General features: G+C 36.7%; 1 protein-coding gene and 1 pseudogene across 2 annotated transcripts; one reads left to right on the forward strand and one right to left on the reverse strand.

Moving 5' to 3' along the window:
• Positions 1–1485: 1485 nt before the first annotated feature.
• Positions 1486–5764, reverse strand: LOC107627875 (telomere repeat-binding factor 2-like). The gene is made up of 6 exons (XM_088501300.1): positions 5628–5764; positions 4579–4828; positions 4184–4404; positions 3262–3346; positions 2523–2606; positions 1486–2049 (listed from the first exon to the last, which is right to left on the reverse strand). The coding sequence occupies exons 2-6, from the start codon at positions 4726–4728 to the stop codon at positions 1690–1692; spliced, it is 900 nt and encodes a 299-aa protein (XP_088357426.1). The 5' UTR covers positions 4729–4828; positions 5628–5764; the 3' UTR covers positions 1486–1689.
• A 1649-nt stretch (positions 5765–7413) lies between these two features.
• LOC107627885 (pentatricopeptide repeat-containing protein At2g17140-like) lies at positions 7414–13930 on the forward strand (annotated as a pseudogene). The gene is made up of 3 exons (XR_015902303.1): positions 7414–7871; positions 9998–12856; positions 13379–13930. The product of XR_015902303.1 is annotated as a pentatricopeptide repeat-containing protein At2g17140-like (transcript).
• Positions 13931–14269: the final 339 nt, after the last annotated feature.

Raw genomic sequence — 14269 nt, forward strand, 5'->3', positions numbered from 1 at the left:
TATAACTTGCTAGTTGTATTGCCTTCTCTTTTGCCTGATTTGAGATACCCACTTTGTGGAGGGTTTATGTTGATCTCATCAGTTTTGATGATGTATTTTGTTGATTGTTGAGATGTCCTAGTGTTACTAGGAAGACTGTTTGTGTACCCATTATTCTGATAGTGGAAGATTTTACTGGACTAGGTCCCGTGGGTTTTTTGTCCTTCTTTTGAGAATTTTTCCACGTTAAAATTCTGGTGTCTAGTTATTTAATTTTTGCCGTTATATTTGCTGTTTGGAGTATTTTTGGTATTGCCTATTTAATCGCACAGGTTGTGAGAAAATTATTTTTGGTACTTCCGCTGTTAGACAGGTTCTTGTTTTAAACTTTTGTTGAGTTTTCCCAACGTATATATATTTGCTTCTCCTCTAAGAAGAAATAAGTAGGAATCCGTGACGAAAATGAGACAAAAACAAAAGACATTTTACTAAACGAAAACAGCAAACAGAGGAGGAATCCCCAGCCCCATGAAAACCATTGCCTTCCCTAATTAACCTGCATGAAACCTTACTAATAATTTAGCTATTAGTTTATAACCCAACCAATGTGTCATTATCAGATATTTTTTATTTTAACTCTAAACTCAACAATATTCATATGTCTACATCATATTGCTCACATTCACAACATTGGAGTTGCCATCCGCCAAAGCCACTACACCACTATCTCATTCAACTCTTGGACGAACCCTTTGGTAACGGGAAATAGATCCTCTCAATTTTTTTTTCTACTTATAAAATTAATAGTGAGAGATCACACTTTACCTTCTCAAGTGAAAAAAAAAAATTTGAGAAGATTCATTTCCTTTGGTAGCCTACTCCCGGCTTGACCAATGATATAGGGCTGCCAACAATGCCAAGACACCGATCATCTCAGACCATTTTATGGCAAAGGGTTTCAACATCATTTGTCTCGGATCTTGCTTGGACCTTCCAACTGCCCAATATCAGGTTTAATCCATTTTAGTTTTGGATTCATGTTATGGTTGTAGCTGCATAAGGTTCTGGAATTGACCGAGAGGATGCGCTCAAGAAAAGATTGATTCCCAAGCGAAGGTAGGTGGTGAAATTTTGGTGTTTATAAAAGAAGAAAGCATTGTCAATGAAGGGATGCATGTCTAGTTAGTTTTATCAAATTTTCTCATGGCGAATTGGTTAGAAGAAGACATAACAACAAATCTTAAAAGTAAGAATGTAAGATACATGCATGGCGTGGAATTCTATATGCCACTTGGCCTTTTGTTGCTGGTGGCGGTGCACTTAAAAGGGGCACCAAAATCTTTCCAATTCAAGGCACTATAAAAAGTACCCGGGAAGAATTGCATCCTAGATATTGGAAAGATAAAGGATGAAGTTACAGAGTAGACATTTTCAGAATTTAGTGATCAGCTCGATAAAAAGTTGGAATGAAATGGTTATGGGAAAATTAAACCACTTGCAAAAAGATTTATGACCATATGTTGATCAATCTCATTGGAAAAAACCAAGAAAATCTGAAGATTCTATACAGGTGACTATCTGAAAAGGGTGGAGAACCAGCATATGAGGATGATATAAAACCATTCTGAACAGAAAAAAATGTATTTTTCTATAAATTTTGACGTCCATCATATTGACAGGCATCAAAAATATATTTTCTCGGTGGGGAAGCTACCAGATAAGAGATGTTTTGCATTTTAGTGCCTTCATTGCTGCTTTTGCAAACACATGAGCAGCCTCTGCCTCAGCTTCTGCAGCCTCTGCCTCCCTCGCTGCTAACTCTGCTTCAGCAATGGCGGCTTCTGCCTCTGCAACTGCCTTTGCAGCTGCCACAGCTGCCTCTTGAGCTGTCATGCTCTTTGCTTTCGATATATCCGCATCAACTTGGGATTTTGAAAGGATGTTGACATCATGACTCTTCTCTGCTTCTGGAGAATCTCTGGGCCTCCCTTCCAGCGGTAAAGTGGAAGAAGAGTATCTTCTTTTCTCAGAGCCTGTCGAACTTGGACTAATCTTGTACCTCTGTTGTACCTGTCAATAGGATAAAAAAAACGAAAAGAGAAAAAAAAAACCCTTATCAATATTGAATTTGACTACTTGTCAATTGAGTGTGTTAAAATGGGAGTTTTGGTAGAGGAGCCAACTGCCAATATGGCCATATGCTAGTCTCCTTGTAATATATTTTAACTTCTATTATATAATACATAAGATAAGATAAATCAAATTCTAATTTTTATATAGAATGCTTTATGTTAAATATATTACACAAATGAAACTCAACTATATTTTTATATATCGAAGGAATTAATTTTTATATATTTAAAGAACAAGCATCAACTCCTTATGCATTTAGATTTTAATTTTATTTTTTGATAATTTTATATAATATATTTAATTATGAATAGGTCAACCAATTCAACCAGTGACCCACTTCGTGAACCATTGACCAAGTAATCTAACCGAATCAATTGATGGTTCGTTTCTAATATTCATAGCAGAATTACCTTGATTATTTTGCCAATATCCACCATATGCTTCAGTCTTGTTCGCAGTAACTTTCCAAGGTTTGTAGGAGATTGATAATTTTCCTGAAGCGATGAGAAGGCTTAGCATTACTTTTGATGAGATGGTGCATGTAAACAGACATCAGATTGCAAATGTCATCAGTATTCACTGATGTTTTAAAGTTAAGTCACAGGTTATTTGAGAAGACAAGATCAGATGAATGAAGCATAGTATGATTGGTTGAACTTTGCTATGCTTTTGTGAACCATTGTAGAGAAATTAACAGTTTCTAACTTGAAAGGGGAGGGCACATGCAAAGTATTTTCAAAAAAGAAATGTTTATATACATAGAAAGGACTCCAGTTTTCTAATGAGTTTTGCCAGGTCTTTTGCGTCGGATGTCAAACCTGTTTGATATTTCAGGCAACTAATAAGAAAAAATATCACTTTATGGGCATACAAGAGAAATATTTTCGGTCAGCATCCAAGTTTTCTAATTCTGCAAGAACAAACTCAAACCAAGGCCATTCGTAGTTATATCTATTTTGAAAATAGAAATATAATATGCCAATCGATATATAAAGAGAAATAATTTGGTGCATCAAGTGAAAATAAAATAATTTACCGAGAAGTCTAATGTAAATCAATTCATGAGACTGGGAAACTTTGAAGATCATTTGTTACTCGGACTTGTTATGTTTAGAATTGATAGTACTAAGTAAGATGAAGTAGAAATACCTCTATGTATGAAGCAATGGCATTCCTGTCAGAACCCCTTGGCTCCTTCAAACTTATAATAGCCTCTAATATATGATCATCCAACCTGCCACCATTCACAAGGATATTGTTACATACTTTTCACCATTTCAGCACAAGATGGCATGTTGTCATGAAAAATGGCATCAAGAAAGAAAACTATTTATCAGCTATTTGTAACTGACGTAAACCCTAAATATAATAGAAATCAAGTAATCAACAATAACTGAATTTAGAATTAATGCACACCAGTATATGACAAGAAAAATATACCAAAGCATTATGTCTTTAAACAAAGAAGAAAGGGTAGTCCGATGCACAAGCATCTCACATTAATGCAGGGTCCAGGGAAGGGTCGCACCCAAAGGGTGTAATATACGCAGCCTAACCTGATAATTACATCAGTGGCTATTTCCACAGCTTGAATCCGTGACCTTGAGGCCATACGAAGACAACTCAACCATTGCTCCAACGCTCTCCTTCTCTTTAAACAAAGAAATAAAAGGATTTGCTAATTCTTTATGGTATTTTCTTATGACATGCTACGAGGAATACATATGAGCACAGCAGAACTTTCAGATCTAAATCATGAATAAATAAAGTAAAAATCATGTTACTTCATGCAAAGGAAGTGAACCATTGAATTATTCTTTTTGATTCTTATATTTGCCATCCTTTGTGCAGAAACATCATGTAGAGCCAAGCCAAAAATAAAATGATCTAATCCATAAAATTTATCCTATAATCTTGGAACTAATTACTTGTAACGGAAGTAACATCTACAATTTTACAATGTCCAGATGCTTTTCAATAGCAAGATCAAACCAAACAAACACCACAGTCATGATGATAAATTTTTTCTGTAGTCTAAATAACAGATAGAAAATAGAGGAAACTTTCTAACCTTGATAATTGTTGTTTTGAATTATGAGATGGCAATGACAGACCACATATTGCTAGGGGCTTAGTTTCGAGAACATTTTCATCATGTCGAACTGCTGTACTCAAGGCCATATGATCGTTGTCGATTTTAGGGGCTGGTAGTAGTAGGTTCTTTTTAAGGGCTAGCTTGGCCTTCTGCCGGGATCCCCATATTGCTGTGACATTTATATTCCTCCATTTATCCTGTTTACATTTCAAATCGTATGTACAAGTCACCAAAGGTATCCAATATAACTTTGCAGTTTTATTAAAACAAATTGTTCAGCAAGTGCAGTTGTGAAATCCCCAACCTAAAAGAGCAATAAAACAGCCTTTCTTTGAAACTCCCTGGAACCTTCTAGGATTAAAAAGATTTACCTTGAGATCTACATTGGAGCGCATGCGCAAGATGGAACTAAACTCTGGATCTGTAAGTATAGTGCGCCATTTTCCTGCTCCATGTTTGACTACTCCAGCTTTAAGTGCTGCTTCTTCTTCTGCAGTCCATTTCTGTTTAGGAGCACCCATTGAACTGGATTTTTATGATAGTTTGCCTCTATAATCCAAAGGATGCTTGGAAATTCTGTGTTTCTCTCTTCTACAAGTCCATCTTTAAACAAGATAAAATCTGACCACAATCAATACAATGTATCAGCATACACATGATGAACTAATGAATCAATTAAACAAATAAAACAAATTGCATAAATCCCAAACATCGATCCAAAATTCAAAATTCCCTTCGATTAAATGTAGTCATCACCCAATATTAAACAAAAGAAGAACTGCAAATATTGCAGTAACCTTTCATATTACAAGTTTAACATTGTAACAAGCACCTCGACCCGGACAGCTAAGTAACTGAACGAAAGACTTCGCCTAATTAGCAGAGCTTATGTAAACTTGAATAGTAGTAAAGTCTAAACTTGTAAACTCATAAGAGATTTCTCTTTACAATCAAAAGTTCGATTCAGGAACCTAAACTTGTAAACTCGGCTGCCCTTTTTATTGTTCCAATGCCTATGCAGTAAGACCTCATGAAACAAAACAGGTATTCAAAACATGAAAAAAAGATAAACAACCAAGCACAGCCCTATTTAAGTATCAATTAATTCCAAACAGAATTTTATGTGTAAATTAGAATCCATAAAACACAGCCTGCAGTGGTCTGAGGATCATGCATTATGTGGAATCACAAACCCTGAGTGTGCTATTTTCTCAGCTTCAAATTTATTGACTTGATTAAATTCAAATTGAGCTAACAAAATTGCAATGACATAATTGCAAACATTTAACAGAGTAAGAATTTCAAGCAATAAGCATATCAACATGGACTAGAATAACTTGCATTCAAATATGAAGAGAAACAGCAGATTACACTTCTGATGAATGCCAAAAGTTCAAAGCAAAAAAGAAGAATCATGTACCGAATCGAAGGAATGAGTGGGCGATGGTGGGAATTGCAAAAAAGTTGAAGTATTTACATGGCGAGAAGTCGAATCAATCCGAATGGTTTTCTGAAGAATCGGAGAAGAATGAGATAAAATATTTACCTTTTATAAAGTTATAAAAGTTTATTTTTGGAAATTAAGTTTTTAAAAAGTTATAATACTTATATATTTATATTTAATAAATCAAACTAAAAATAATTTTTAATAAATATAAGTAACAATAATTATATTTAATAAAGTAATTTTTAAAATGATTGTATTAGAGTAAAAAAAAATGATTATATTAGACATATATAGAAAACAATTTTTTATTGTAAATAAAATTTGGTATCAATAACTTGTTAAAGATAAATATAAATGTTTATTTAAATATAAAATTATACAAGATTTTTAATTTTAATAATAATAACTTATTTTTAACAAATATTTGTTTAGATATTTTTAAAAACTACAAATATAAATATATAATTTTTTTAATTTATAACTTTAAAGTATGTCTATTTCTCTAAACACATTGAAGCAGATTGTCATGTGGTGCGAGAAAGAGTTGTGTCTGGATTAGTTAAATTGCTAACTATCTCAAGCAAAAATCAAACAACGGATATTTTCACCAAGGCCTTAGCACCTGGTCCTTTTTAGAACTGTTTTAGCAAGCTAGGTCTGTTCGATTTGTATGTTCCTCCATTGAGAGAGAATGGTACCAGTAATTTTGTTACTTGATGATTGACATCTTCCCTTACTACAAGTTAGTGATATAGAATTCTCCATTTCTCCAACTTGAAGGAGACTGTTAGTTAGTTAGATAGCGTCATAGTTAGACTGCAGTTTTTATTCCAAGTTGATATTATAACAGTATGCATAACTATCAACTTGAGGGGGGATGTTAGTGGATAGTTAGCTTGCTAATTATAGAGATTAGTTTGTCATAGCCAAATTAGCAAAATTAGTTATTCACACATACATGTATGTATATATATGTGACAGCAGAATTTGTAATTTGTAATGATTCAAACTTCCGATACTTACTTAAGCGAACTAATGAGCTAACCACTATACTAACCAAGTTGGTTTTTTGTTTTTTTTTTTTTTTTTTTTTTGTGACTAACCAAGTTGGTTTATAAATAGTCTTTTATATTTGTCCAAATTTACTAATTATTTTTTAAAGGCCAGGCTAATTAGGCTTAATGTAGGCCAGGCCTAAGGCCTTGTTGGGTTGTTGGCCTTGTCACACCTCTAACCACAAGAGACAACACCCACAACACTTACACTCACAACGAGTTCTCTTCCTTTGGCTCTCCCCGTCACACACACTGACCCACAACACCTTGTGCCGTCGCGCCTTGCCGTCTCACCTCTCTCCTCCGTGGCTCTGTCGCAGGCTCGCACCCCGTTGTCGCCCGTCTCCGTCGCAGGCTCCCACCTCTCCATTGCTCGGTCGCACCTCCACCGTCGCAGGCTCGCACCCTCTCCGTCGCTGCTGCTTGTGGTTCCTTGCCATCGCTACTCCTCCTGGCCGTTGCTGCTGGTTTGTTAAGGTTTTATCAATGTTCTAAAAATCGGACCGAATTAGACCGATTGAACCAGTTCAACCGCGAACCGACAATATTAGCCGTCCAATCAGACATGTAAAACTATTGTTTAGAAAACCGGTGAGAAACCGTTAAACCGGCCAAAAACCGGCCGGTCAGATCGAACCGAAACCCGCCCGGTTTACACAAAAACGGAAGCTCCTTCGTTTCTTTACATCAGAACGGAACCCGCCTCGGTCTTTCTTTCTTTCATTCAGAAAGAAATCACACAAACCCAGCCAAGAAACCCTAGCACTGTAAGCCTACACCACCGCCGCAAGGAGTGGCATACTGCCGCCGTCCGTCTCACTCAAAGTTCGCCATCCGTCCGTCTATCTAGCTTCCCTCATGCTCCAAGTCTTCAACCCCTGTTCGCTGTCACCGATCGCGGCTGCTTCCTCGAGCTCGGCGTCCATCGTCTTTGTCTGCTCAGCCGCGCTTCCGTCGCCGATTGTGTGACGTTCACGTTCGGGTCTTTGTTCGCGTTCTTCGCCGTTCTCGTTCGCTCGGCGTTCACCGTTCGCGTTCACTCGCCGTTCACCGTTCTTGTTCGCATTCGCGTTCCTCTGGAAGCCACGTTGCTCTGCTTCAAACTCTGCGACCAACCCGCGCGCAACACCTAGCCGTCGAACTGCTGCCTTTTGTCGCCGCCGTGAGTTCCCTAAACCCGCCACCAGGCAATACACTCGCACAACACCAATACCCTGCTTCAAACTCTGCAACTTCTGATTTCCATTACAATAAGCAACTATTTGATTTGGAAGTGGTTTGGATTTTTTCATAGACTGAATTAAAGTTACAGTAGTTATGTTCTCTTCTCTATCACATTGATATTAAGCTTTGAATTCTCTTATTTCGTTTTAATTTTACCACACTCAACATGTTTGATGAAATGCTTTAACCATATTTCTGGTTGGTTTTATCATTTCTAGCTTTTAGAAACTTAATAAGTTGATTGCATGTGAAATTAGAATAATTGGATCTTAGTAATTAGGAAATTTTAGCTGCACAAATAGTATCTTTGCAGAAAACATATTAGCATGATGATTCCACTTGCATTAGTGTTCTTCTGGTAAATTTTAACTGTTATTGTGAACTTGTTAATTTGCTAATCGTTCTTGTGTTGTTGTTCTGTTGTTCTTCTGTTACTTTTAATTTTTTTTGTTTTTGTTGTGATTTTCTGTTCTTGATTTAAGCTTTGATTGAAAGTTCTTTGGTTTGGGTATTCTTCACTTTCCTGTAAGCTTAGCTTTTAATTCTTTGAGCATACACGTATCAAATCATTGTTTTCAGCAATGGTGATTTTTAGATTTTTTTTTTGGGTTGCTTTGTTTTAAATGTTCATATTGTTGTTGTGTTTTTGCTGTGATTTAAATGTTCTTTTGATTCTTTTTTTTTTTTCGAGTGCCCAGTCAGTACTTGGTTGACTGGTTTTTTGCTCACTGATTGTATGATAAATTTTAAATTGATAACTCTATTACTGCTTTACTGTCTGTTTCTGTAGTTAAATTTTATTAAAGTTTCTTGAATTTGCACTGCCTATTTACTGATTCACTGTTCCTTCATTGCTTTTTTTTGTTGTTAATCATTGTGATGAGCTTTGTTAAAATTGGGTTGAAAACTGTTAATCTTTCGTCATTTTTCACTGTTGGGTTTTTTTTGTTTCAGGCTTTGTTGTGTTTTTGTTTCAGCCTGTGTTGTGTGTTTGTTTCAGGCTCTGTTGTGTGTTTATTGTGCAACACTATCATTTTTTGTTTTACTTTGACTTAGCTACATTAAGACAAATATTCTCTATCTTTAACTTGTGCATTGTAATTCAATCCAGCTATTTTTAATGGAAGTATAATTATGTTAATTGTCAACAAATTTGCAGCAAGTCATTGCATATTTTGATGATTAATTTCATTTAGTTGGTGATATTTTATGTAGGGTTTTAAATTTTGAAGATATTTAGGATGTTTATTTATAATTTATTTATTATTTTATTATGGAACGGTTTTTCCGGTTGAACCACGGTTAGACCGGTTGGACCAGTAAACCAGTGAACCAATAATTAGAGCGGTTTGATGACTGGTCCGGTTTTCAGAACCACCGTTTTGTTACTTCTGTTTGCTTTGTTTAATTTTTTTTTTTTTTGGTTTGTTAAATTATCTTGCTTTGTTAAATTTGTTTGCTTTGATTGAGCTTTACTGGTTTAAAAACTGGTGCAGATTTTTTTTTTTTGTTTTCTTTGTTTTGTTTTGTTTGCTTGGGGTTTATCACTGTTTGGAACAAATTTGCTTAATTTGTTCTTCTTGCTGGTTATGTTCTGGACTTCTTGCTGATTTGTTGTTGTGGCTAGTGGCTACGTTCAGGAACAAATTTGCTTTAGTGTTATAAACACTTGTGTTTGTAAATTTAGAAATTATAGGTTTATTAAAATGTTTGTCAAATTGTGTTTTTTTTTCAATGTTTAATGGTTCAGTAATTTTTTTCAAAAATAAATAAATAAATAAATATGGAGGGCTTAGCCCGCCGTTAGGCGGGCGGGGTGAAGATTCAGGACCATTTTACCAGGCAGGGCAGGGCTGACTGCCACCCCTATGTAAAAGAAGGGTAAAGCTTTTTACTGGTCCTTGGCCTTAGAGCTAACATGAAAAAAGAAGGGTAAAGCTTCAATGGGTTTGTTTTGTTCTGCTTAAACTTCTACTTTGTAGGTTGTTTCTTTTAGTAGCAATGACCCTAAACTTCTATGAGAATTAGATGGATTATAACTCTTTGTCCTCTTCTTTAAATTAGTGCAACTTGTCAAGCATACAACTGTCACATGTGTCAATCATGGAAAGGCAACCCTCGTCAAGCAATAACCATGAAGTTCTCTCCCATCTCCCATCAAGAAGAAAGATGTTAAAAGTCGGTTAAGTTAGTTGTTTACTAAGTTGATCAGTGGTGTGAGAAGATACTATAATAAGTTAGAAAACACAATCGTGTCACTAAGAATTTGCGTGAGTATATATTGCAAGCATCTCTAGGGAATCTCAATTGAAGGACTCAGTCCCAACTAAGAACAGTAATCTTCACTCTCACAACACATTAATCCCCTAATTGTCTCTTCTTTTAAGCAGAGTAATGCACAAACAACTAGAAGATGGATTAGACGATGTCGTCGAAGCTGACAAAAGTTGTTCTGAGCAACACCAACAACCCCAAGCTTGCATGGCATCTCTTGAAGCGCATCCTCTCATCCTCTACCTCTTCTTCCTTACCCACTCATGATCTCCTTCGTTCCACACGGGCCGCCATACGTGTCCTCATTGCTGCCAACATGCACCACCAGATTGATGACCTCTGTCAATTCATCCTAGCCACGCAGCCTCCCAACATAGCCCACCCTTCCCTCCTCTTCCTCGTCCGGGCTTTGGCCCATTCCTCATCCCACCTACCCCATGCCTTCTCCCGCTTCAAGTCCCTCAGGGCCCATTTTCCCCTCTCCTCCTCCTCCACTCTCCCTCTACAACCTCCTCCTCCGTGCCTCCTTCAACCAACACCGCTCTGATTTCGCCACGTGGCTATACTCCGACATGATCACTGAGGGGGTAAGGCCGCAAACTTACACCTTCAACCTCATGATGCAGTCGTTGTGTGATTCCGGTGCTTTGGACCATGCACGGAACCTGTTCGATAAAATGTCTTACAAAGGGTGCTACCCAAATGAGTTCACTCTTGGCATTTTAGTTCGTGGGTTTTGTAGGGCAGGTCTCACGAGCCAAGCCTTGGATATACTTGACAAGTCATCAGGTCTTGTTGCCAATAGGGTTGTGTACAATACTCTCATTTCAAGCTTCTGTAAGGAGGATTTGACCGGTGAAGCTGAGAAGTTGGTTGAGAGAATGAGGGAACAGGGTATGTTACCAGATGTTGTCGCCTTTAATTCTAGGATTTCGGCGCTTTGTAGGGTCGGGAAGGTTTTAGAGGCGTCAAGGATTTTCAGGGATATGCAGTTGGATCAGGAGTTGGGACTTCCTAAACCTAATAGAGTTACTTATAACTTGATATAAAAGGGTTCTGCAAGATAGGGATACTGGTGGAAGCAAAGGCTTTGGTCGACTCCATGAAAAAGGATGGCAATTTCACCACTTTGGAAAGTTATAATATATGGTTGTTGGGGTTGCTTAGGAATGGGAAACTGTTGGATGCTCAATTGGTTCTTGATGAAATGGTAGCGGAAGGCATTGAGCTGAATTCTTACTCCTATAACATTATGATGGATGGGCTATGTAGGAAACATATGCTGTTGGATGCCAGAAGGTTAATGGATTTGATGATAAGCAATGGTGTTTATCCAGACACCGTTACTTATAGTACTCTCCTCCATGGATATTGTAGCAAAGGAAAGGTATTTGAAGCAAAGGGTATTCTTCATGAAATGATAAGGAATGGTTGTTATCCAAATACTTATACCTGTAACACATTGCTGCATAGCCTGTGGAAAGAGGGAAGATCACTAGAAGCAGAGAAAATGCTGCAAATGATGAACGAGAAATGCTATCAGTTAGATACTGTGACCTGCAATATCATGATCAATGGTCTCTGTAGAAATGGAAAATTGGAGGAAGCAATTCAAATGCTAGGTGAGATGTGGACTGATGGACCAACATCCCTCAGTAAGGGAAACTCATTTGCTGGCCTAGCTAATTCAATCCACAATGTGTCAAAGTGCACACCTGATGTAGTCACATATACAATCATAGTTAATGCACTTTGCAAAGTTGGTAGGGTAGAAGAAGCAAAAAAGAAATTTGTTGAGATGATGGCAAAAAACTTGCGCCCTGATTCTACAATATATGATACGTTCATATTAAGTTTTTGTAAGCAAGGAAAGATATCATCAGCATTCCGTGTCTTGAAGGATATGGAGAGAAATGGATGCAGCAGGACTCTTAAAAATTATAATTCGTTGATCCTGGGTCTAGGAGGTAAAAGGCAAATATTTGAAATATATGGATTGATGGATGAAATGAGAGAAAGAGGGATATATCCATATATTTATACTTACAATAACATAATCTCTGCCCTTTGTGAAGGAGGAAAAACAAATGATGCTACTTCTCTTTTGCATGAAATGTTGGATAAGGGCATATCTCCCAAAGTATCTACCTTCAAGATATTGATTAAAGCCTTTTGCAAGTCTAGTGATTTTAAACTAACATTTGAGCTATTTGAGGTAGCTTTGAGTATATGTGGCCACAAAGAAGTCTTGTACAGTTTAATGTGCAATGAGTTTCTTGCTGGAGGACAACTCTTTGAAGCGAAGGATCTATTTGAAGCTTCATTGGATAGATTTTTCGCATTGAAGGATTTCATGTATAAAGATTTAATTGATAAACTTTGCCAAAGTGAAAGATTAGACGATGCTGATTACCTTCTCCATAAATTAATTGACAAGGGATATGGATTTGACCATTCATCGTTCATGCCGGTAATTGATGGATTTAGTAAAAGCGGAAACAAACACCGAGCAGATGAATTAGCAAAGAGGATGATGGAATTTGCTTCAGAAGATAGACCTGCTGACAGAACCTATCAAAATGGCAAGAGGATCTTTCCTAGAAAAGTTGAAAATGATGGTGGAAGTGATTGGCAGGATATAATCCACAGGTATGGGTAATTTTTGTGCATTTTTGGGTTCTTTTCCTTGGGGAAATGAAGTTATTTGTTAGTTTTGGCTGTTTTGAAAATTATTTTTACCGTTTTTTGTTCTTTAATCATTCCATAATTTGCATTCTTAATTTCTATATACAATGATTAGTCCTCCATAAATATGATCTGTATATGATTTCTTCTACGGCAATGATACCATTCGTGTTTGGTTGAATGGAGTGCTACTATGTGATATAATCTGTCTTCATTTCCATTATCTCATTTGTTAGACGGTTTCCTGGTTGATAAACTTATACAAACAATACATATCATTTTTTTGTACTTGATTCATTTTTGAAAAAGTTGCTTTATCATGTGTATGAAATGATCTTGTATCAAAATTTGCTGTCATCACAAATGTTAGTTCTATCCAACTATAAATAAACTTGGGTGTTGCTTTGAACATGGAAATGATTGTCAAATTGACTGTATAATATATATTCAATGCTCATTGATGATCTGTTATGTATTACTTAACAGGGATGGTGGCAGTGGTATTGCATTGAAAACTCTGAAACGTGTACAGAAAGGCTGGGGCTAAGGTAGTATCTCGAGTTTGAGGCCACCACAGGATGATTTTCTTGATTACTATGATGGTATTCGTTGATTCTTTGTTATTTCTTCGTATCTTCACCTTACTTTTCAATCCCTGAGCCCTTAGAAGAAGTGGAGGGAGTTACAGATAGGAGAATGGAAAGGCTTGAATGTCTGCTGATTTCGGCCTGGTGAAGCAGGTAGATGAGAGTGCAAGGCTTTTTCTTGGATTACATGGCTTCTAAAACCATATCCTTGATTATTTGATAGTTCATACACTTGGTTCTTACTAGAAACAGCTTAGTCTCGGATGTAACACTTTGAATCTGTGCTATAATGGCCATATCCCTGTCCCAGGTTGTGAATAGCCACAGAAGCACTAGCTTACATAACTCGAATACTACCAAATTCCTAGAAACCTAACCTGTGGAAAGATGTTATTAACAGATTTACTGATAATTGGATTTACTAATCTACCCTCGGATGATAATTTGTCTATTTGAACACAATTCTCTTCTTCTAATTATTAATCTGTTTATTTAACTTTTAAATAGACAGTGGTAGAAAAGTTGATATCGTTGCAGAGAAGATTCCTGTGGAGTAAGGAGGTAGGTAGGAATGGTCTGGCGCTAGTTAAGTGGAAGGTGGTTCAGGTCCCTAAAAAGATGAGTGGGTTGGGAGTAGGTGATGCCGTGGTCAAAAACATTGCACTCCTCTTCAAGTGGTGGTGGTGTTTTTCAAAAGAGAAATGTTCATTATGGAAGAAGGTTGTATATTCTTGCTATGACTTGAACCTGAATGTGATGTTATCAGCTCAAATATTACCTACTAGAGGGG

Source organism: Arachis ipaensis, chromosome B1 (genome assembly GCF_059453495.1).
Source record: "Arachis ipaensis isolate K30076 ecotype BB chromosome B1, ASM5945349v1, whole genome shotgun sequence".
NCBI classification, from domain to species: Eukaryota; Viridiplantae; Streptophyta; class Magnoliopsida; order Fabales; family Fabaceae; genus Arachis; species Arachis ipaensis.

Bases quoted from the DNA above. Each gene is read 5' to 3' on its own strand.
- LOC107627875 (XM_088501300.1), bottom strand. From the start codon at position 4,728: ATGGGTGCTCCTAAACAGAAATGGACTGCAGAAGAAGAAGCAGCACTT. The intron at 3,347-4,183 runs GTTAGAAAGTTT...GAATGGTGGCAG, and splicing joins TCAAAACAACAATTATCAAG to GTTGGATGATCATATATTAG. The intron at 2,050-2,522 runs GTAATTCTGCTA...TCCTATTGACAG, and splicing joins ATATTGGCAAAATAATCAAG to GTACAACAGAGGTACAAGAT.